General features: G+C 45.5%; 1 protein-coding gene across 1 annotated transcript in view; it reads left to right on the top strand.

The window, feature by feature from the left end:
- The window catches only part of LOC138473047 (leucine-rich melanocyte differentiation-associated protein-like), a 1,341,210-nt gene extending 1,319,928 nt beyond the window's left edge, over positions 1-21,282 (top strand). Inside the window, exon 6 of the mRNA XM_069611536.1 lies at positions 17,561-21,282. Coding sequence (XP_069467637.1) covers positions 17,561-17,640 — 80 coding nt within the window. The 3' untranslated portion in view covers positions 17,641-21,282. The remainder of the gene's footprint in view (positions 1-17,560) is intronic.
- Positions 21,283-25,384: the final 4,102 nt, after the last annotated feature.

Genomic DNA, 25,384 nt, shown 5'->3' on the forward strand with positions numbered 1-25,384 from the left:
TTTGTTTGGAGGTGCCACAAGACAAAAGGGGGTGGTGGATGGGGGAGAAATCCAGATTGGACAGTCGTACTGGGTCTTGGGACATTCCTACTGAGCAAGTGCAGGGTAATGAAAAGTGCTGGTGGGTGGAGTATAGGGGCAGGGATTGGAGGAGGTGATGTGCAGGGGGGCACAAAGGGCTAAGCTAGTGCAGGGGCAGGTGTAAGGAGTAAAAGGGGGAGGGGAGTACAGTGTGAAAGATGATGTGGACCAGAATCAGGATAGTCCAAGGAAGGGTGCCCAAGGGTAAGTGCTGGTAAGATATCCTGGGAGAGACTGGTCGTGGATGGGATGGCCTCAGCAGGCCCCTTGTGGATGATGGGTTTGACAGGAAGGCGGTGGCCCGGTCCAACAGGACGGCTATGATAGGAGTGTCTTGCAGGGGTACATTGCTCGTGGTGCATACACATCACCTTCGAGGGTGTGGGCCTTGTGTATGTGTTGCTGGTCATGTTGTCACTTTGTGCACATGACCAGTACTCCTGTGGGCATATGTGTTTTTGGATGTTTCGGGGGGGGTGCAATGCTCGGGTACCCTTGACAAACGGCCATGGTTCGTTGGACACCATGGTTTGGATGTGGTTTTCTGGCATGCAGTTGGACATGTCTTTGTGTAGTGTGCGCTGCAGTTTCCTGCCCACTGTGTATTTTTGTATTGGTGTGGAACGCTATACTCACCGCCCTCTACACATGGCCCGGCATCGTCCTACGCCTCTCCCACTCCCTCAATCCCTTCAAGGTGCAGCACACTGCTGCATTTCTCCTCCCACAGCATGAGCTTAATCAGTGAGGCCATCCCATTCCTTCCTGTGGGCCGACAGAAGGTTGCGGACCCTCAGGCGGAGGTCATCCCACCACTTAGGGCAGTCATGTACTGTGTGAGGCATGGCTTCCACGGCTGACACCTTCTTCGCCACCTCCTCCCCGATGGCATTTTTCCTCAGCTGTGTGCTGTGCCGGTGGTCAGTGGCAAACAGCTCACCGGCATGTTCCACTAAGGTATCGGTGAGTATGTTCAGTTCCTGCTCAGAGAAACGTGGCTTCCGCTACCGCAATTCAGGGACTCGAGATGACATGCTGCTGATGAGATGCCGGTGTGTATGTGTCCGGATGGCAACTGGAACTAGGTGATTTTAAGTGGATTGTGTTTTCCAAAATGGCCGCCAGTGAGCTTCCAGTTCCAGCGATCTTATTTCCAGTGCCAGTGTTTCTGGTGCCGGTGTTTCCATGAGGGACACGCTGGTAACTGTGCCACCAGAATTTTTGGTGGTGGTGCCACCGATTTTGAGGGTGGAGGACAGTGTTTCCGTCATGCTGGTCGCACCGTTACCCGCATGCCAGAGTGCGTGCTCCCACAAGGTTGTGATGTGCCAGTGATTCTGTGGTTGCGGTTGCCAGAATCAGTGCCATCTCTTCCACGGAATCATTGGCAAAATACTGGCAAACTTGTAATGAGGCCCAATATGTCAAGTGAATTAATCTCATACATGGAATATGTTTGACAACACCTTTTGTTTGTCTGAAACACGGGTACTATAATTCCTCTTCGGGTCTTTGTCTTCGGGTGATTGTGTACTTTCATGATGCATTGTTTGCTGTTTCCTTGTCACAGCTTTGAAAATTACCTGTTCTGGTTGAAACACGTGTTGGCTCTATTAGCCCAGCTCCTCGGTTGGCATACTTCTGTTTGATGATGCAATAAAACATTTGCTCACCACACCCCATCCATGCGCATAGTTTTTGATCACCTTAAATAGTAAAATATTTACACTAGAAAAATCACTCTTTACAGTAAATCATACCAACAGTTAAATGCTTTCTAATGAGTCGTGGTACCTGAATTCAAAGATTAGCTGGGTTGGCATGGTAGAAGCTTTAAGAGGTTTACGGCAAACACGGGGCACACTGCATGTGATAACTCTTAAAATTGTATTGAATCAAGCTGTGGGAAACCTATACAAGTCCTCCAGTTCGTACCAGTTGGGAATTAGGAGATTACAAGAGACCTTTCTGTGTTTGTGCGGCCACACTAGAACAAAGCAGTCCTAACAAAGATCCCCTCCTTGCAACATAGGGATTCTTACTGGGAAAGTGGAGGCACTGCTGAGGAAAGCAATGGAAGATTCCTCAACATTTCCTTTGTTCGGTCTGCACATGTTCTGAGGGGACAGGCAAGTATGCACAGGAAGTAACCTGCATCTCTCCAATCTTCACTAGATGTGCAGATACATGGGAATGCAGGGTCTCCCTAGCTGCCAGGCCCAAAAATGATTCTCATCAATCTTTTGCTACTATCCATCTTGTAAGCCCTAGACAAGGGATTCAGCAAGTAAGATGGATACATCTAACACTGACATAAAAGAACATATCAAGACTTGAATCTCTAGACCTCCATGTTTAGAAAGAGATGGAGTGAGGTCCTACCTCGTACGCCAAATAGAATAGCACCTCTATGTAAAACAATGGAAACATGTTCACACTAGATTTGAACAGGGCAAACCCTGCCTTCAATATGACTAACCCCATCATGGACAGAAAGAGTTTTCGTTGCAACAACAGCCACTCTCTATAATCATCATGCACTCTTCAGTTAGCAAACAGAGGGAAGCTCGGGTGGAGACAGGTCAGTCTGAGTCGGTGTGAGGAATTCGACCATCCGCATAGGGAGAGTGCGCTCGACTGGGCTATTTGATTTTTTTTGTTCATTTAAAAAGAATGAATGATGGGTGATTAACCTCGAAAAATATGTGGGGCCATTCCCGCACATATTTTCCACACTCACCGCACAGCAGAAAAATAGTCATGTACTCTGGGAGGACACAGCTTACCAGTGCCGCCCTCCACTGGCATGTGTAGCTGACACCTGACAGCTGTGGGTACATCAAAAGCCTCTTGCCGTGGGCACCCTGATTAGCATTTCAATGCCCCATGAATTTGCATCTCCATTGTTACACCTTGCTGGTGGTAGCGAATACTGAAAGATGTTAATTAGCAGGCCTCAGAGAAGGGCTGGTTGCAGGAAGTGAGAACGGAGACCAGAGACCAAGACCTCTTTGTAATGCAAGGTGTCAACTTGGTACTAACACTCCTCCTTGGTATGAAAGGTTAGTGAATGTTCCGTCTGAAACCACTCCTTTCAGAGCAGGGAAGTATGTGAATTGTAGGAGACGAACGTCTGCCTGCAACCCCCTACTTCAAAGGAGGTCCATGTTGTGACCAAGCGCTGCATAGGGCTCAGTTAATTAGGGATACACATTGATGTGCAGCAGTCAGGAAGATGGGTGGGACTTGGAAGTATATGTTGACATCCTTCCCCTGTCTGTTACCAAGCGCTCTGATTCTGACCTAAAGCATCAATGAAGATTGTTGGTGGGAACCCAGGATTGGTTCATTAAGGTGGACTTAGCCTGCACCAATCACTGGGGCCTGTTTGGCTTTAAAAGAGGGCCGAGTCCTTCACTGATCAGATCATCTGAAGACTTTGCAAGGAGTAAGAAAATGACCAATTTGGACCTGAGCTGAAGTTATAGTCTACCTTACATCTTCCGCCAGTGAAGGAAGGACAGGAGTTCCAAGAGGGAAGCAAGATCCCTCCCCTAAACATCTCTCAGGGAACAGAGGGAGATACCGGACTCAGAAGACCCATCCAGCAGCTCCAGAACCGCTACCCAGGAACCACACAGCATGACCTGCTAGGTTCTGACAGCAAGCTTCCTAGGTGGAAAGTGCCAGAGAGTCTCTGGACACCAGACAAGGGTTTTGCCTGCTAACACCCTGCTGAGCTTTGGGCCATCCACCTTGAAAGGACATGAGCACTGCGAAGAAGCTAAGAGGAGTGCCACACAAGCATCATCCAGCGTCCAACTTTTTAAGGACAATTTTGAGACAGTTGAGTCCTCCAACCACATCTGGCTGCTCCGCTAACTGTTGTCACGCCGCGGTCACCAGAGCCATCCGAGATGCCTTGACCTGCATTCCAGATCCGCCAAACAGCACAGAGACAACAATTCTTGGCCATGAGCCGCCGCACCGGACAGCCTGCAGACGTCCGCCCAGCCTCGCTTGCCGAACTGCCTGCCGCCTGGTACCCACAGCTGTCTTGTGCCATTAACTCTGTCTCACGCGCTGCGAAGCACCCTGGAACCGCCTTAACGCTGTCAAGCACCAAGAACTTCTTCAGACCATTGTGTTTCTGCCCCCCTGGTCCTTCTCTGAAGGCCCCTAGAGACAGTTATGACCCTTTGCCCCTTTGGTGTTCAAACCAAATAACCTTGAACAGTAAGGTGATTGCTTTACCTTTACTTCCCTCCTTTCAGTATCCAGTATCCTTTCCTTTGTGAAGCTGTCTGTCATCTGTGTTTCTTTACAGTGTGCGTTGTAATTGTAGGGTGCCAGAACTGTCTGTTGTAGTAATAATAAAGTAGATACTTTATACAACCTTGACTGGACAGTCACTTTTATCATTGGGTAATTATTGTATTTTTGCTGTGTTGCAACCATCCAACGAGCCACGACCTTGCGGATATAAGCCTGGCATTCCGTCCACGTTACCAAAATTGGACAAGGAGGTCTTATAATTTACTTATATTCCAATCTGTTCAGATCCCTTCTGGTATTCTAGAGGTGTGGGGCTGATTGATGGTTTAGAAACCGATAATTATCCATGGACCACTGGTGCCCCGGAAGTTGATTTGTCACAGTTGGCAAGAGGCATATGGACGCTGCTAATATGTGCTTTTTATGTGGTATTCTAATCCAAGAAGTTCTTGTCCAATGCTCTTTGTTCAGTTTCTAAACTCCTTAAGTGCCAAGGACGAGATTGCTCGTCTAGGTGCATGAAGAATCCATTAGGATCATTTTTCCTGGCAGTTAAGTCTTATGTTTGCTATTAACATTCAAGTGCAAAGTTTTTTCTGGAAACTCCATTGTCATTATAACTGAAGGGGGAGGGTTGTAGGAGGTAGGGCGGGTTGAGGTTAGCACTTACGTGTTGCAGGTGCTGTCTTATACGTCTCCCACTGTCTGGAAAATCAGAGTATCAGTTCTAAAAAGTTAGGTAGAAGTTCGAGGCTGGTTGGCATGTTCATGTTTTGCTATGAATTCATGAAATGTATTAGAGCATCCACTGGTCTGTCATCTCCATGAAGCTGGGACAACAGAGACAGAATTTAAGAATCAGAGATGCCAGGTCCAAAGGAATACCGTGAGACTTCAGTTGTCACCAACCCACATAGCACCCCACCGCGCTGGGAGCAAAGACAGCAGCTGCCTCCCCCCTCCCGGCCGCCAGGGGGGCTGACAGCTTTGCTGAGCAATCCAGGAGTCCAAACATCCTCACATACAGGAGCCGATTGGAGGTGACAGCCCTCGACGCGTCAGCGTTCCTGTGAACCCTGCGTTGCTGGAGAGACGAGTGAGACCGAGAGCCTTTCTGCCGCAAACTCCCAATTCACTTTGACTGGAGTTACCCCTAGGCTCTCAGGCTCGCCGTCCTCGACAGGAGCACCCTGCCAGGAGCTTGCAGTCCGCCTCAGCGAGGCCCCGTAATGAACGTCTGAGGAGAAAACGGCTGGAAAGCGGGGCAGAGGGGACGAGGAGAGCGCGGAAACCGTGTCAGCTTTCGTTAGGGCAGAAGACACTGTTGAACTCGGCCGACAGTGATACAGGCCCCGTATCTCTATCGGCATCTCTGCTCTCTGTCAGCGCACACAATGGCAGGCCTGTCTCCGGCCCTGACAGTGTCTCTCCCATACATCGCCAGCCCTGCGCCCTGGCTTTCTTGAAGTGCTCTACAACACCCCCCCACCCCCCTGTTTGTTTGAAGTCTGCCCTTTTTGCCGTTTGTGCACTTGATGTCTATTTAAATCCGCCCATGAATGCTGTATCTGTTTCCCTGTCGAGGGACTGTTGACAGCCTTGATATCTCGGGTCCTTGTCTCATTTACTGAGTGCTGACACCTCGCTGGAGTGGTCTCCGACGACCCATCGCGCAGTGTCTCCTCTCAGTAGAATCTCCTTAAACAGCCTGCCTTCAACTCCACAGACCTCTGTGAGAGAGGCAGGGATGGCTTTCAGTCCTGGTGGCAAACCACTTGCAAAAGGCACATTCACTGAATTACTGACTGGACGCCTAAAGGGGGTTGGGGGTCGGCGAGGGGTGGGGGGGGTGGGGCTCACCCTCGCCTTTTGAACCGGAATAATGAGTAAGAAAATGCTTAATCGTTTATCTTGAGCGAATGGGAGAATAAGAAAAGCTCACTTCAATTCAAACTATCAAGCATCCAATTATCAGTGTGTGCTAGCCCAGCCTTGATAAAGACCTATACTGGGTCGACAGTCGTGTTGGTTTATGGGCAAATATACAGGCTCGAGGAAACTGTACAACTCTTGGTCTTGTGAGCAAGGGACTGCACATAGTCTTAAGGAAACAGTAAAGATCTTGAGACTAACAAGAGGCGTGGGAAACACATTATCTAGATGTAGATTTATGGACAATAATTGATCAATATGTTTTTTGATGAGACCAAATTTTGATGTATGCATTGAGGACATAATAAGTGTATATACTAGAATACAAGAGTTTAAATCCGTTGAACAATCCATCTAAATGTATGCACCACCTTGATCTGCTGCTTTAAGTATTGAGTTATTGTGACGACTATAACTCTATGGATGCACATTGAACATAGCATAGACATGCGCGTGGTGTAAGGTGTATCACAAACCTTGATGTGCCTCATTATCTTTCATCCAACCCAGTTCTGTATTTGACAGCCATATTCCTGTCCGACAAGGACGTCACTTCTTCCCCAGTTACTTGGGCAGCAAGGCGGTCTACTTGTGATCTCCCCATCACTCACGGAGGGTGCACCTTCCACTGCTCTCATCCAATCACAGCGTCTCCCTCTAAGCCAAATGTTTGTCCCTCTAATTCCTGTCCACTGGGATGTCTAAATGAGCACGGTGCCGTGAATGTCATCACCCGATCACTGATTATGGTAAAAAGACTTGAGAGAGTTCTTCTCTCGGTTGCATTCGGATGGTGATTTATCACAGTGGTTACATGCGATAAGACCTACCAGTGGCACACAAGACAAGGGATAAATAGGACACAAAACAGTGCCCTTCATTTAGTGTTTGGCTAGGGGAAGGGGTCGCCCAATCACTTATAGGAACTAGGGAAATATCTGCAGACAATGCTTGTGTTTCTAAAGTAAACACTGCCACGGATGGTACAAGTCTACTGTTCCTTTCGGTTATTGTGCCACACAACCAAGTGTCTAAATAAGAAAGTTCTTGACATTTGCTCAGAGTGCTTGTCCCTCCATGGAAACCCTAGTCCACAAAAAATGACCAATGAAGTGGCCAACAGAAAGCTTTGAATCCTACTCTTAACGAGTCCTTACCCACCTGAATACCCTAAACTATAATGCAAATGTTGCAAAGAGTGGCCAACGAAAGAGTTCACGAATCCTGCTCTTAAATGTCCAAACACAACACCAAATAGAAAGCTTTTTCTGGGAAGGCTCGTTCAGGGTTACACAGAGTCTGGACACGTGCTTGGTCTTCTTGCTCTCATGATGCCTCTCAAGGCCTCCCCAAGGTTTGAGCACAGTCAGGTTTCTTTCCCAGGCTTTAGCTCAACCTCATGGGTAGGTCTCTCCCAGACCTGGGGTTTCACAGCATTTACATTTGGTCTTTTCCAGGCTTGGCTTGCTCAGCATTCGCTCTTCGTTCAATGAGTCTTCCCCTGACTCACAGCCTTCACAGGTAGACAATATAATGGCACTCTCCGGACATGGGTCTCTTTTCTGTTAAGCCTTTAGGAAGGTCTGGAACTCTAGGCTCCCCTCTTGTTTGGCATGGCTTGTGGACCCTCCTCGTTCACCTTCCCCCTTTCTGAACAGGTTCTAAGTGTTACCTTTTCCCAGAACAGGTGATGTAAGGTTGCTAAAACGTGTACTATATAACAACACATCATCATTATCATTGCTACCACCTTCCAGTTAGTGGTTTCCCCATGTATTCATGGATCTAGGGAATACTCTCCACCTTCCTTCCTGTCTTCTACCTCTCCCCCTTTCTTGGGTGACACCTGTCTCATTTATAGTACTCAGTGTCCGTTTTGGCCTGTAGGACTGGCTTGGCCTGCGGTGTGCCTTTTCTCAGGTCTTTAGATTCGTTCAGGGATTGTATTTTTCCCCAAAGGATTTTCGGTATGTGGAACTGAATCCATGCATTGCCTAATGAGGTGATTTCTCTCATCTATTTGGTTTGCATCTTTTTTGGAGCCCTTAACTCCTCTTCCATCCTGATAGCTTTTCTAAGAGTGTTCGGGCATTAGTGGTATCCTGCGGCAGCGGGGGAAGTCCTTTTCTGCTTCTCGTGGCTTCCTCATCCAGCAGCGTATATTTTTTTCGCGGTTGCTTCTTGCACATGAGTTTGGAAAGTTATTTTCTCCCTCACTGAGTGGTTCATGCTTTTTCTACCAGGGCAGTGTGCAGGGCATAGTGTGTAAACTGCTTGGTAAGGTCTCGCTGCAGGGTATCTGCATCAGAGTGTGCTCCGGAAACACTCTGGGTACCAAAGAGTTATTACTCTCGCACTAGTGCCTATAACAGTTTTGTATCGGCTCTCTCAGGATTCCCTGGGTGTATTGGCCTAGTGGCTTTGTGGATTGGATTTGCAACAGCCCTTGCGATGTATTAGTACATCTTGGTTGGGGAGGTGAGCCTGCAGGACCCCACTCCTTCCACCCTGGGGGACACACATCAGGGAGTGATAGGGTCAACCCAGTCTCTTGCAGCCCCCTCAACCCCCAAACACAGTGTGATGGGTCATTGAGGCAACTCGCCACACTATACTGAGAGTAAAGCAAATCAAGCCCATACAAAATTGAGGTCGGTGTTGATTACCCCTTTCACTTGACACTTGTTTTCATCACCTGTTAGCCTCCCTTGCTTCAGCACGAGTGAGGGTGTGCTTTTTTTAGCTGTGGGACATCATCTGTAAATATTTGCATTGAAGCTGGCAGGACAATAGTGTTAGTCAATGGTTCTTTAACCAATAACTCGCCCGCCAGTAGGTACACATTCCTGGGTAGTAATGACACAGATGCATTTTAGGGCTGTACAACTTTGGGGGGAAAAGTTACATTGGAGTAAAGGTGTAATCAGTGCTGCTGCTCAAATTTAACACCTAAACTACTGTTCTCCTTATACGAAGTCCTTTCAGCAATCCAATGGAAAGAAATGGGACAGCTCCCATTAGCCTTTGCACTGTTTCCTCCAAGCTACAGCGATTGGGTCCCTATATTGCAAACTATTCATTGCAATCAGCAAAGAAGATTGTCTGAGATAGAGCTCATCTGCAAGAAGCTTAATGCGATGGTGTCCTTGGAACACTTGCAATCTATCGACCAGTTTAAGAAAGGTGAGATAACGTTAACTTACCTTGCTGCCTCCATGCCGAGTATCTCGAACAATTATGGCAGAGGGGTTCTTCGAGCTACACTGTAAATGTATGACGGGGCAACAAAACTGCCAGCACCGTTTGGAGATGAACTTTGATCATGTGCTCCTGTCCAAAAACATTGGGCTGCTGTTCTATTGAAGTGATGTTGGAGTGATTAAAATGTTCCCTTTAAAGACAAATAATGGGGTCACTGAGAAAGCAAGCATAACCATTGTAAGTCGAATAAAGGGTGTTTCTCTCGTTTTGCATTTTAAGAGCATATATTCCCTCATGTTTATTGGCCAATAAGACCCACATCATTGCCCTTCACAGTGCAATAACGGCATTAGACAGGATTAGCAAGAATGCCCATCAAATTAAATTAGCTCTAAGGGCCCTCAATCAGAATCTTGAACCAACATGAACAAGAGTCTAGCAATAATGACTACCAGGCAGGGTTAGCAAGCAGGTGGGGGATATGCTATGATGATCACCTGACATTAGACTTCCAATAATGAGAACTGGCAGAGTATTAGCAATAAACATTGTATGCAATGTATTATTAGTACCCGGCGAGGGGGGTGTGGTTGCCTCCCAACCAATGATGAGGCTCAGAACGGGGGCATTTCCACGCGAAAATCCCACCGCTCTGAGCCGCCTCATGGCTTGAGGCCGCCATCTCCTCTGCCGGGGGAGCAAGGTAAGTGCCTAATGCTCCGCCTTCCCTTTTTTCCTGAGATTTTTCTCCCTTCCACTCCCGTCCTACTTACCTCCTTAATTCCGGTCCTGATCGGGAGCGGACGTGCAGGGAACACATCTGTCCCCTGTGCGTCCTTTCCCGATCTACGACACAACGCCATGGAAAGGGAGCAGGGACTAAGTGTAGTCCCGTCTCCCATTCCATGGCGGCCGCTTTCTTTTTTTTTCTCAATTGTTTTAATGGACGCCATGGAAAAGGAGAAGGGACTACATGTAGTTCCTTCTCCCGTTCCATGGCTGCTATTTTGTTTTTTTTCTCTTTTTAAAATTTGGTTTATATACTATTTTCAATGGCCATCAGGAAAAGAACGGATTTCGTTTCCCCTTCCTTAGCGGCCATTTTTTTGTTTTTTCAGTTGCGAAACAGTACTACGGTGTTATGGGCTGAAGTACTAATAGCAATAAGCCCCTCGCAGGGGGGGGGGGTTACCGGCTTTCGTAACGCCCCGAGGCCTGCATTAAGGGCCTCACTTCGCTTAGGCTTGTAACCATGGGCCCCGGGGCATTACCTGAAGCAGTAATGGCCCCCCTGCTCAGGGTTTATTGCTTAAATAAAGACCACTAGACTTGTGCATTATTACATATCAAACAACTCAGACATTTTATATGTATGCAAACCAGACACAACTTCTCTATTCTCACAGACATACCCCTCTACTCACAGGCACATCCCCACATTCCATCATCTGGCAGTTTGAACATCTCCTCACACTGCCCAAGAATCCATCCGTATAAACACATTCGTGCTCTGCAGCCCGCCCACACAGACAGTTCCCAACTCACCATTCACCTCTAATCCCAAAACAGGCAAAGCATCATCCTCCCATGACATCCCACAGACCCAGGGCAGGAGAGGTTGCGGAAAAGAAGGGAGGAGAAAGGAACGACAGAAAGGGAACGAAATTAGAAGAAATGGTGATTTCTTTTGACTGGAGGGGCGTAAATATTTCTCCCACATATGCCATAGCAACCAAGCATAGCGAGGGAGCCCGGACCAACCAAGGGGGGCCGTAGGGGATAGTCGCCCCCCAAGAAACGTTTTAAAATAATGGATTAAAATGGTGCAATTTAGAGCCCACTTTTTAGAAACATTGGGTAACAAGACAGTATGCAATTGGTTTTGTAGGGTAACTCGTAAAACAATGCAATAGATGCAAGTCACCAACAGTGCACAGGAGCATTTCTTCAACACATTTTCATTATGCCTTTGCCCACAATATGTGCCACTATAAAACACTTTAATTGTGGCTGTGCCCATACATTTCCATGCTGACTACACCATTATACCCTAGTATTCCCATATAAGAACATACACATTTACAATGCCTCCGGGCTGCTGTGTGCTTTAGCAAATGTTAATCAATAAATACATTTGCGCATAATGGCAGTAATGATACTATAAGAAAACATGCCCATGTCTGTTCTGCCAATATATGGCAGTATCCCAACATAAGAACATACTCCAGTTGGCTTTACCATTAAAAATGCATGCCACAGTATGAAAATGTAAACGTGTCGAGTTACATAATAACACTTATCATGCTTGCTTTATCAAAGATGCCCAATACAAAATGTCATACCACAGTAAGAAATGGCTATACTGGTTGCATAAAAATGTCAGTCTAGCTTCGTAATAACACTTGTCATGCTTGCTTTGTTAACCATGGCCAGTATAAATGCTATGCCTTACCCGTGGTGCGCCACGACCTGGCACTCAGACATAATCACATTATTTATAAATGCGATTATATGTGAGTGCGAGGCATTGGTGGGCCCAAGGGACAGAGGTGTATCAGGTGCTGGGACTCAGGGTACATCCAGGGCATTTTTTACTTGGTGATAAATGTCCAGTAAAAACTGTCATGCCCGCCCACTGGTGCCCCGAGCGTCTCACAGGCACACATCAATTGAGTGCGTGTGAGATGCTAGGGGGTCCAGGCATAGCATTATTTACTGGCTATCTATCATAGATGCCCATTAATTAATGGCATGCCTTCCCTTGTTCCCTCCAGCGCTTAACATGCACTGATAATCAATGATAATCAATAATGTATACGTAGAAGGTGCTTTGAGCTTGGGATCGGACATGACATTGCATGTGAGGCGCTAGGAATCCCAGCCGAATGGGCTTGCATTCTTTACTGGGCATACCCAGTAAAAAATGCCATGCCTGCCCCCTGGGCCACAGTGCCTCACACGCACACAATGAATAAGATTGTGTGTATGCGACACGCTGGTGGGCACAGGGGTCAGGCATGGTATTCTGTACTGGACATCTACCATAGATGTCCAGTAAAAAAAAAAATGACATGCCTGTTCCCTGGGTACCCAGCTCCTCACACAATCAATGTGGTTATGTGTGTATGTCAGGCACTGGAGGTCCAGGGGTGGGCATGTTATTTGTTACTGAACAGCTCTCATAGATGTCTAGCCCCACAGCGCCTCTCTCTCTTACACCCCCCCCCCCCCCCCCTTGCCGACGGACTTGGTTTCCTCCCCAGCTTTTGCTAGCATGAACAGGAAGGTTCCTGCACATGTGTGCAGAGGCCCGAGTTTGGGTGACGAGACGCCCCCTCCAGTCTGCAGGTGCGATGAGGCGTAGGAGTGCCCCTTCGAAACATACAGACATGCAGTTCCCCAGCTAGCATTTCCAATGTGCTATGCAAGGCTGGAGAAGCAAAATGCCCCCAGCCTTGCATGGCTCATTAAGCTTGAGCAGCTGGGGAACTAAACTGTCAAAGGCAAACAATGTTTCCCTTTGACAATTCATCCAGCCAAGGAACGCTCCCTAGGCTGGAAAAAGCAGTGGAGGGAGTGCTCAGTGTTTCACGAGGCTTGCTGCTGTGCTGTTGGCACGTCCCTAATGGGCGAGAGCGGGCCAAGACCCGGCGCTCCCTTGCCCATAATGGAAAATCTGCCACTGTTACCTTAATAACTCTGGGACAAGAAGGGTACCTACCCAACTCGTAGGGGCCAACTCATTGCCGATGTTTGTGTTTGTATTTTATTTATTTGTATAGCGCACCGGGCCCGAAGGCAACCGGTGCGCATCACTTGGTTACAGGCATATTACAGGCAGAGGCAATTTACATTAAATATACAAGATATACAAGTTACATATTCGGAGATATGCGAGTTACTCAGGACTATACAAGAGTACAAAGGCAGGCTATGATACAATGCGTATAATGCAACAGGTGAAGGTATGTTGTAAAGGTAATGTGGGGTTAGGTCATTTCTTTTATTTTGGGGGTTGGCAAGTGATTAGGAACATAGATATGGGCTATGGGGGGCCTACTCCCCATAACAATGCAACACAGCAAAAAACGCAGGAAAACGGCCATGATGAGTTGGCCACATGTGTGTTGTACCTGATCCGACCAGAAGATCTGGGTTCCCATTCTGGCATCCCCAATTGGCTACAACTTTGTGATTTTGTGTTAATCATTATGTCCCTTTGCTTCTGTTGGATTTTCTACAAAATGTAAGAGTGCTTAGAATTAAAATAATGAACGCCAGCATAAAGAGTTTTATTAAACCAATTAGTCCACCTAAGAGAGATGGCAACACTCTGAATTCGGTACTAGATGGTGTGGATTATAGCCGCTGCTTCTCCACTTGGCCTTGGCTAGATCTTACATACCTTTAGCTATCTATATGCCATGTTCCTTATCTGACAAAACATTTAGGCTACTTTGAACAAATTCAACACTAGCATAATATGCTACATTAAATCCAAGGATTAGAGTGTAGTGGAAAAGTTGCAGGTGCAACCAAGTAGCAAATTTGCTGGCCTTACAACCAGGTTCTATCCTAATTTCCTAATTTCAACAAATCTTTTTACAGTGCTTAAACACAAACTGAACACAAGTGTACAGTGCAATATTTCACCCAAATGCTGGTGAAGACTTTAGAATCCGATCTGGATTCAAATTTTGGGTTTTGTTCAGAGTAGCAATCGCTAGCCCTGTAATGTTACTTGTAAACACGGTGGCCTTCTCAACTGGACTACCGATCTGTTAAAAGTCAAGGTGCCTTTAGGTTTGGTTGTTGGGTGTTTGTGCCCATTACCAATCCCTGTTTATTCACATGCTGCTGCCGCCCCAAGTGACCAATGAATGTTGTTAAAAAAGTTACACTGGCCCATCATGAGGCTGGAGATCATTTGATATCCCTGCCTGTATTTTCATTCAGGGGGTCAAGATTTGTTTAATATCATGTCAGTCACCCCAATGGTTTTGGTGAAATAATGCCACTGATTCTTATCCTGGTTTCCTCATTTTGACCGAAATTGTGTCAGCTATATTTCCTTCTTTGGTTCAGTTTTCTTATTTGATAAATGTGTCAATGCTTAAGAAATAAACTAAAAGACAGTATAGTAGGAAGAACAATATTACATCAATAGATTGTCAAGTACATAAAAGCAAGGAGATGTGACGTGTCCCGTTGCTTAGAAACCAGAATATCAGTAGTCTAATCTCGGCTTCCCTACTTGAAAAAAATGGTTTGATTTCATGGGACTCGCTTTACTCGGTTCTTCACTCCCCTTCTCTGCCAATTTCCTTCCACATTCCAAGATGTGAAATGAATTGTCTTCAGTGCACATTAAGGGCCATCAGTACTGGCGTCATAATGTAAATGTGTCGGGTGAAGATCACCGACCTTTCCTATCTGTTACTGTCTGGGAGCAGGGGCGGACACATGCAGAGTGAGGCCATGCTTTAAACGTGGTGCTGGGGAGGCTGTCATTTATTTGATTGCAATCATGTGATGTTTGATTTTACAAGCAGCTGACCTGTGTTTATTTGACGCCCGTGAGCTAGGAGTTGGCAGGCATAAATCATGTCTGCATTTTCTCACCAAATTACTTAACTGGTTGGGGCATATTCTGAGCACTCGAGACCACGGATTCTACATATTGTGCAATTGACTAAGAGGCGGAAGGAGAGAAGTTTGGATAATCGTTGCTTTCAAAATCGGAAGGGATAATCTCGAAATGTTTTATTCCTGCTCCTCTTTGAGACTGTCCCAGAAGATAGAGTGTAAAACCAGTCTTCGTCTCATCCTACCTTGTACTCCACATCAGTTACTTTCTCTTTGCAGATCTACTCTGCATCCAGGTGCTGTTTTTGCTGAGGCCAAAATAATTCATACATTTGGCAAAAGAACGGATCTGTACAGATGTAGGCCTGTATTTTCTGTCTTGCACTAAATTACCTATAGGTCTTGTGAGATGAATTGTATTGTTGGTTGGTATTTATATATTTTTTTGTACGCATACTTTTATGGACTAAAATTCTGGGGGGGAAAGTGTTGATTGAGAAAGGAGTATCGGGACATGGCTGTCGTTTGGGGGTGCAGCAGAATTGTTTAAAGTGTAGATCAGAAAGACTTCTAGGATAGTCTGGAGTTCATCTCCATTGTGGCTTGCTCCTGAGAACAGAAGTGTTTTTTTTGTCTTTCTTTTTTTACCCTAAGTTTCATTGCGTTGGGTAATGGAAGCATCTATTGCTTGCATCGATGTAAAGTGCTGAAACTGTAGCCGCAGTGTTATGTACTTCCAAGTCAACTCAACGCTTCCAGTGTTGATGATTTCGGACAATGACGAAATATAGGGCCACGTTTATTCAATTGTGTAATTTATTGTGCAAGCGATGGACATGGGCAGTAGAGGTAGCACCTCCCGTAGCAAAGTACAGTCATAAGATAAAAAAGGAACATATAAACCGAACGAGTACATGTGATTATACTTTCAAATTAAAAAGGAATGTTTAGATCTGATGTCAACGGAAATCTATAGATTATAGTTCGTGAACTATAAAACACCTGTGTATGAGCGCGATATGTAAATAAAATATCATATATCAAAGTAGACTGTGTGCCATTTGAGGATACAGAAAGAAATTGGAGAGCGTAACCATATCCACAGTTAGTGACTTAGGTCCCTGAAGGGTTCAAGCGCATTTGCCCATCAACGGTGACTTCCGGGATTATAGGTCCCATCTTATGCAGGGATCTTATCAAAACCTTTATCTCATCCCATTGGATAATAGTGCCGCACCTTGTACTTTTCAGTGCAATTTATTTAGTATGTCTTGGGTAGTTGGAGAAGGAGTTGGCTAAATGAAAGTCTACAAGACGTGCTGGCAAATGGTGTGCACTTTGCTGACGCTGTGGCCAGAATAGAGCCACGAGGATTAGTAGCTCGATCCAGCCTATGTAATGGCTTTGTCCGATGCAAAGCAGGAGGATTGGTCGGCCATGTATTCCCACACAGAGAAGCTGCAATAAAGAGGATACTCCAGCAGAGGATGTGAAAATGATCATGGACAACGTATAAGAAGGGGCAGATATATATACCAGTGTGGGAAATGGAAGAAGTGTTTATTTGCCAGTGAAATCCTTAGATGCGGTATGAGACGGCCTATGATATTGCGGCCACGTGCTCGCCTTGGAAGCAAGCCGACACGAAGCAACACAGGTTCGATCCCGGGTCCGCGCTTAGAAACCTCTGGGTATTTAAGCGCGTTATAAATACGCAACTAAGACAAACACTATTACGCAACTAAAAAACAAGCAATTCCTGTAACAGCGCCTCGATGCCCGTTGGCTGTGTGAGTGCTTTAAAAATGCAAAATAAATAAATAATATTAGGGGCCATCTAGTGGGAGAGGTATAGAGTCGGCTATCCTTTACAATGACTAAATGACTTGGTAGTGGGCAATCGCAGCAGAATAAAAAGATGTTTTGTTATTCTCTGTATAAACTCTTGCAGTATTGTTAACATAAAATGTAGCAAATAGGTTGCACGTCTTGTGTTCTAACTATTCATAAAGCAGCCCTTTTCACTATAAATGGTAATCATAGCAAAGGCGACATTTTGTCTTTTTTCGAATGACCATGTTAGGAATATCTCTGAAAAGACTTCCTGGTCTTTGGACCTACTTCCTAATGCATGTGCACCTTTGCTCACAATTTGACCATACTGCTTAAAAACATCAATGGCCTTTTTCACTTTATGGATTTTTTGAGAAATTCTTACACAAAGTTTGTGATTTAACGAAAATCAGGCAGAAGCATGTTGTTGAAGCATTTTGCAAATGTATTGGGCAAATGTGTGACTCTGTCTCCTGTGTTTTCCTTCAGCTATATATTGTTTTCCTTTCAAGTTATTTGTATGTACATTCTTTTCTACTTGGGGGAGAAAGGGTTTGCTATAGGGTGGATGTCACCTCCTTCTGTATGATCTGCACAGCGCCACAGCCACCCGTGCTCCATGCAAACTAATGTTCTCTTCTCTCCATTTCAGGATTATTGGGGAAGTGCCGCTATGTGTACTACGGCAAGCAGTCTGAGGGAAACCGCTTCATCCGGGATGACCAACTCTGACACTCGACTGAAGGAGCCCTCTCTGGGTGCTTGTCAATGACCGCTCATAAGAAAACAAATGCAACAGCAAAGAAAAAATCTAAAATGGACTCCTCACCCTGCCGCTATAGTCTCCAGTAGCTGCTGCTCCCTGACTTTTCCAATCCTGGCAGGTTCTCATTGCTGCCTCTTGATCTGAGGATCTACAAGCAGGCGGAGAGCACTGCCTCTTAGCACCTTTCCTTTTCAATCCCCGTGTTGGACAGCTATAGCCAAGTGGAAATGCTTCCCAGCTGTGACATGGGAATGCCGCAAAGTGCACCATGGACTGGCTTCTGTCCTGGACCTGCAAAGGGCAGGCTCAGGCTAGTGTGTATCCAGCACCCATGTTCTATGAGACAATTCACTAATAGGAGTCCAGTGGCCAAGGCCTAATGTATAAGAAGTTAGACTGTGTTGTTATGAACTATCGTGTACAGTTAATAATGAACATTCGCATAGCCCCACTGGGAAAATGAGTAAGGCCATTTAACATGTGTAAGACTTGTACCACATTTTGTCCCAGAACAACATTTTTAAAGGCATAAATAATTTTACATTTTTCTAAAATCCTCTTTGATATGTCCAGTGTATTAAATTGTTGAACATCGTCCCAATTACTACCCCATTATTCCAAATCATCATGCTCCTGGAAGGGCGAACTCTAAGGATTTAGGCTGTATTTCTATGCTCCTGTTATATACTAGCTTTATGGTCGCATATGGCATCCCTGCGCCCCCTCTCCTCCGTTCCACGAAGGAGGATGCCGTGCAGTTCTTAACCCTTGTCTCTGTCCACTCTGTGCCTGGAACGGCCCTGCAGTAGCCATACCTACTTAGCAGACGTAAAGACTTCCTCCAGCTGACAAAAACTACAGACAATGCCCTTGGAAGTGCTGAGCCAATCTTCGATAGTACCCGACTCTGGGCATGTGCTTTCAAACTGTTCCTCGGTTGGGCAGCGCAGCTTCACCATCGCCAACAGAGATGGGAGGTAATGCTTAACATCCTGCTTAGGGCCATACTTGCCAAAGAGGCAGGTAGCCTGAACACACATCCACTGATGGAGAGCCGGGCACAGCCAGTGTGTCCCAAAGCAGAGCCAGAGGAGTGGAATGTTGAGTCCTGGAGCTCACTAACAGAGTGTAGCTACCTTACCCAGGAGAAGTGGTCCCATATCTTATCCGTGGGCCTTTTACATCTATTCTTCTTCTCTGTGTCGACCCTGCAACCATAGCTGTTCCTTCCCTTATTCCCATGCACAGAAGCACTGTGTGATGAAACTTTACTGTGCAATGCTTTTAGCATCACTCAGGAATCTTTTATTTTTTTTTTGTTTTTTTTTTGCATCACTATCAGGAAGACCCAACAGTAGATGCGCTTTATCGAGGTACATTTTAGTCTGCAGGCTTCCCTCAATAAAACAAGGTGCTAAAAAGACCTCTCATTAAACATTATCAGCCACACAGTAAATGTGTGCAGCTACTTACAATTGGGTCCTGAGAGGGCATCATGATTGTAAATCCCTGTTATAGCTGCACAAGCACTTCCGTCCCCATCCAAGACCCTGACTAGTTTTTATGTCTTCAATAATCTCAGCCCTTAGTCTCATGGTGTTGGGACTATACACTGCCGCAGTGTTGACATCACCCGCATGCGAAGCACTGTGCCATAACCGTACGCCGGCTCCCTTGAGTGAGTTCCCAAGGAACTGGCCTGCTTACTGAATAAGATTCTCGGTGCAGAGGCCAGAGTTCCCAGGCAATGCTTTGTCTCCCACTTGGTACTTTGCATGATCCCGGGAATGTCCATGTTCTTCTTGTGCTTCTGGGAAAGGCATGCATTTCGGTCCGTTTTCAGCCGCTATCTCTAGAGTTATGAATGGAACTGAACGGATAAACTGGTGGGGTGTTGCCGAGGTGTTGAATGATACTCTGTGGCTTATCATGCATCTGATGTCAGAAGCAGGAGCCTTGACCCTGCAGGGGCTCAGCTAACCTATTCCCTGCAGTACCCGACCAGCCCTGGCTAAAACATCATGCCACAAGCTGTGGGCTTTATACTGTGTCCTGCTGAGTCTCCCCCTATGTAGACAATAAATAAAACGATGTGTGGAGCACTTGCCTTAAATACCCCAGTGTTTAAGACTCAGTTGACAGTTTATATGAACGATGCAATCACTGCCCTTCTAACAAGAACTTAAAAACCCTAATCATTTAGAAAGACATCACTACTGAATTACTAGGTCTGATAGAACTCTATTCTCATCCCTACACCAATCACACCCTCATTTTAGTGATGTCTATTAGTTCCATCACTAAAGAAGCGGGTCAAATAATAGTAGAAATTGCCCACCAGACCGACCCCCCATAGGGTACACTTTACCAAAGGCAGGCATAGAGCAGACCTCCTACTTGGAACGTTGTGCCAAAGACAACCATCTTCTCCTTAAGATGTCAATCTTCTTCCCTGATGGCCCACCATTTCGTATGATCGTCTTTCACCCGACCGTGTCCTCAGTGGGAATCCTATACCTTATGCGGGTGTTTGTCGCTATGCGACACTAAACCCTCCAAGGTGCAGAGCCGGTATGCATGTATTGTATCAGTTAACTGTGAGGTTTATCCTGACAGCTACTCTACACCACAGGTACACAAGCCTAGTCCTCGGAGGGGATGCGACCCACCGGGAAAAATAACCACATATTTTTCTCTGAGTGTGAACCATCCCGCAACAATTGGTAAGTCGCCGACCTCCGCTGAGAGAAAGCTATTCCACTGGGGCAGGAAACCATGTGACCTTCCGCTATGAGGGTATGTTATCTTATAGATACAGGAATCCACTCTGGCTTTTTCTGATTAATCTCGGCCCCCGCCCACGCCCCTTGTAAATTCACGCAACTCCCAACCTTCTTGTCTGACAATATATGATCCTAATGAGACATGTCTTTGCCCCAACTTCCCTTTCAGAGAGTAGTCTGTCAGACTGTGTGAGATCACGACCGCAATTTAACCTTCAATCGGGCTTCTCTCTGAAGATATGGCCCATTCTGTAGGATTTGGTTATGGTTTGCTCTGGTTCTTCAAGCATCAACTGGATTTAGAGTCCTCACCCTAGCCTCTAAGGAGAAACTTTGTTCACAAAGAATGCACTTATTTGGTTTTGCCGTAAGAGCACTTGGGCAAAGCTGATTCTTAGATAGGCAAGTCTGTCACCTTAACAGTTCTGGTGACCAACTGGTTACCCTTTATCTCCCTTAACATGAAACAGGTTTTCCTAATCTCTCATCAGTTTTTGTGTTGTAAAATGGCTGGCTTCTTTTACTTTGCTTGTTGTAATAAAAAACAAAAAAAAGTTTGAGACTCGGCAAATTGGTTCAGCGATGAATGTCTTTTGAAATGAAATGCCCCTTTTTAATACATTGGCATTTTTGTTGCTGCATACCACCAGAATGGATTTTATATTTTGTAAGACTTGCATCACCCCACAGATTGTACACTTCCTGCCTGAGATCATGGTCTGGTTGGGGAATGTATTAGAATGTTTAATGAATGCTCGCATGTGATTATTGCAGAATCGTTTTGGTCATTATTTTTTTTCTGAAAATAAACATGTTTCCAATCTACCCACGTGTTTGTAAAGTTGCCTTTTAACATTAAAAATGACTGTAATGATGCATTATCTCTCAACAAAGATTATCTTGGGCGATGCCTTCACTGTTGTCCAGATGTTCTGTGAAAATAATATTTAAACATTAGAACAAAACATGAGAGATAAGGGGGCAGAACCCTCTTTTTTGTAAAGGGGGCCTGACTCTAGAGGGCGAGGAGTACAATAGGAGAGAGAGATAGTCAAAGGCTACCCTAACCAAAGGCGTGACATAGGGTCACAGATTTGCAGCGGAGCTAGGTAGCTACTAGCTCAAAAGACAAAACACCTTGAGATACAGGAATATCAATGAAAAGGTTTTATTTACACTAACACAAAAGACATATTTACAGAAAGTGGCGTAGCACTAAGAATATGCATCATTGAGCACATTGTAATCTGCACATCATGGGTTAGTAGGCAGAGTGATAGTTTATTTCATGTATTGCTTAGGATGACAATAGTGTTATGCCACTTTCTGTAAATATGTCTTTTGTGTTAGTGTAAATAAAACCTTTTCATTGATATTCCTGTATCTCAAGGTGTTTTGTCTTTTGAGCTAGTAGCTACCTAGCTCTGCTGCAAATCCAAATCTGTGACCCTATATCACGCCTTTGGTTAGGGTAGCCTTTGACTCTATCTCTCTCTCCTATTAGAACAAGACATACATTTTGTTACTTGAAGGTGAAAGACGCCGTACAACCTTTTGTCATATTTATCAAAGCCGCCCTCCTTCTATTGTAGTCCATGTGTTAAAATGCCTCGGGATGCGACTAAGACATTTGATGACTCTAACTACCAATGTCTCCTGCTCGCGCGTCAGGCTACTACTTTTAATTTCCCTCACCCTCAATGATTTGTAGCCATGAGGTAAATCTTCTATTCCTGAAACTATCTGTAAAGGAGCATCAGGGGCTCTCTAGCAGTCACCTCGAGTACCAGCAGAGAGATCCTCGGGCCCTTCAAAAACTCCCTGCCGCAAGAGCGGTACAGCCATAGAACAAAGTTCACTGTCTTTATTATCTAACAAAATGACACGGATCACACTAGAAAACCATACATTCTGCAATGCTCTCGCCTTCTGAATGTGTGTCACCCTATTTTATTCAGGAGTGATGTCACAAAACCAAGTTCCATCCCTGAAACCTTTCAGGTGTGCAGACTGGTCAGTTTAGGCGAACCATATACACATTCTATAGGGGTTAGTTCTACTATTGGGTAGCCATATCTGGTGGCTCCTCCTGAGACCACCTCTACATATAAAGAATACAAAGTTGCAGGATCACAGAGAAACTATTGGCTCCCACAACACATTATGCCTTCACATGAAAGGTGACTGGATTGGACAGAGCGTGTTCTCCCAGCCCTGGGACCCTGGACGGTTACCAGGCTGGATGTACCTTCTCAAGGCAATGTAAATGAACATGGAGGTGCTGTGTGTTCCCTAATGTTGCCATCTCTGATCACCTCAGCCTGGGAGATTGCATTCAGTTGTTAATTTGTGAGCAACACTTGTATCTTTCCACCTATCGTTTGATGGGAACAGCTTCTTGCCATCTACCTTGATTGAATGGGCGCTGTCTTGCTTTGCTAGGTCACATGCATTGATACTACGAAATAGAGTTCTCCTGCTTGTAATTATGAGGATTTTAGCATGAATTTCTTGCAGGTGGCTTATCGTCTTGGTAACCAGGAACTTTCCATTTCCCCTTGTCCTTGGCTGGGGTGCTGTCACGACCCTCGCCCAAAACCCCCTCTGGCAAACCCATTGGCCAGGTGGAGTCAGGACTCGGGTCTCTAGAGCCTAGCATCCTCTTCAAAAGCCCACATGGGGCCAGTCCTGGTGCCTATGGCACCAGGCTCATACACCATGAAAAACAATGTGCTTGGGAACTACTTTATTGTATTGTCAGCCAACATGGAGGCATCCACATAGCTTGGTTCCTAAGAACCAAGCTATGCGGTCTAGTGTTTTGGGTGTGGTAGCCTAGGGACTACTTTACCTGGACTATTTTGTTGGGGCTATTTAAACCACACCCGAGCAAGACAACACGCTTCGCGTTACTTTGCAGCTTGCAATGTGACGCTCACCGTGTCCAGCTATTCCCTCGAACCTCGGAGAAGCAGAACCTGCAAGGAGACAAAAGGAACATCATTAGCAGCAGCATCTTACCTGCAGTCTTCATCTTTAAACACTTGCAGCTGCTGAGAGCAGCTTCCTCGAATCTGCACACCTCCCGGACAGAACAATCTGAAAGAGGAAGATAGAGGCAACATTAAAGAAAGCAGTAGAGACATTTACAAATTACGAACTGCTCATAAGGCTTACCTGGATGGTCGCCTCTCGGCTGGCACCACTCCAGACATTCCACTCACGCTGAAGAACAACGTGACCTACAAGGAAGGCAAACACAGGTTAGCAAAGGCAAGACTTTGCAGCGCTGCACATAGCGCTTACTTACCGCATCATAGCGTTCTAAATGCGCCATCATTCAACCAAGCCAGTTTGCCGCGCTGAAGCTCCGCATACCTAAGGGAGAAAAAAAGAGACATTTTAAACAAAGAAAGGCATGCAGGGTAGCCACAAAACTAAAGAACAGCAATAAGACCTACCTGAACAATATCAAACGGGCCAGCGTCAGTGAAGTAACTGGCCACACTCGCCTATGAAAGACAACACGCCCCTGCAAAGAAGGCAGACCACATCGGGGCAAAGCTGAGAAGCATACCAGCGAGTAACCCGGCTGGGTGGCGTCCCTTTGGATACCAGGTGAGCATAACAGGTGCATTGCGTCTGCCTGTCTCTGGCTGCAGTGATCTTGTCAGCCCATCAATGTATTCGAAGCCTGTCTCTCCTTCCTCATTCACCTCAGTGTGGCTATAGCTTCCATATGCATCCTTATGGCTTTCCATGTTAGTGGCAATCAAGCGTATGCAAGCTAGGTATACATATACTTGGCGTCGTGCAGTTTCAGCTTTGGCGAAGGACCAAAATATATAGCAATATGTGTGTGTGTCAGTCATCTGCCAGCATGAGTCATAAGCATGTGTTTCATGTCTATATGCAATAAGCTAATGCATGTTCGTGTAACTTCATGAATGGATGGCTATGTACTTCATATCTAAGGACGGCTATGTCGATGACATCATTGATTTCCCGATTTGCGGTCCGTCGACTGGTTTGATCGATAACATCTCCATCTCCACCATATCATCAATTGGGTATGGTTTGAATGGCTGTGTAAGAGAGTAACATTTCTCACATCTGCAATACATTGATGATGTCGATGATGGGTCTCAGAGTGAGGTGCACCTGTCGTTTCCCTGTCTTCAGGCTGAGGGTTATGTGGTGGTGATGAGGGCTATGCTTGGACCTCCGTCTTCATATCCTTGCTGATTCCTCTCATGGCGGAGAGACTCTACTGGTTGCTGGAAGGTAATCCCTATGGAATCTTGTGCTGAGATTCTGAGCAACCATATCTGATCTCATAAGAATCCATCAGTTACTGGCTCCATTTAACATTTCTAATCACTGAAACTGAATAAATGTTTTAAAAATTGTAGCTTCTAATACCTGATAAACAAGGCAGCCATATCGCTATAAGCCAATTTGATAGACAAATTCATCATTGGTATAGTCTTAATAATTTAGATACTAAGTATTTTTAAGCTTGTGATTGTTATGCTTGTAAATATATCTAGTAGTGGTTAAATATCATGAAATAATGTGTGTTTATAATCGTTGCATTGATCTCACTTTCAAGATTGCAAAGTCAGTACTGTCTGCATAAGTAGCTGTCGAAGTTCTCAATTCCCACAAGATGGAACATATTAATGGCATCTCTTTGATCCTATTCCTGACAATGCACATTAATTGGGTATTTTTCATCTTGATTTTTAATGCATCTTTTTTGCTCCTATATTTATTCTTTGATCTATTCCACAGTGCCTTCAACCTAGATTTTATTGCAGGTACATATTATAGAAGTACATACATTACAAACTGTGAGTGATCGTTTATGGAATGTTTAATTCCAAATCTGTTGACTTGATCCATCCATGTGCACAGACTGAGCACA

This window comes from Ambystoma mexicanum, chromosome 8 (assembly GCF_040938575.1).
Source record: "Ambystoma mexicanum isolate Mex_15411 chromosome 8, UKY_AmexF1_1, whole genome shotgun sequence".
Taxonomy (NCBI): Eukaryota; Metazoa; Chordata; class Amphibia; order Caudata; family Ambystomatidae; genus Ambystoma; species Ambystoma mexicanum.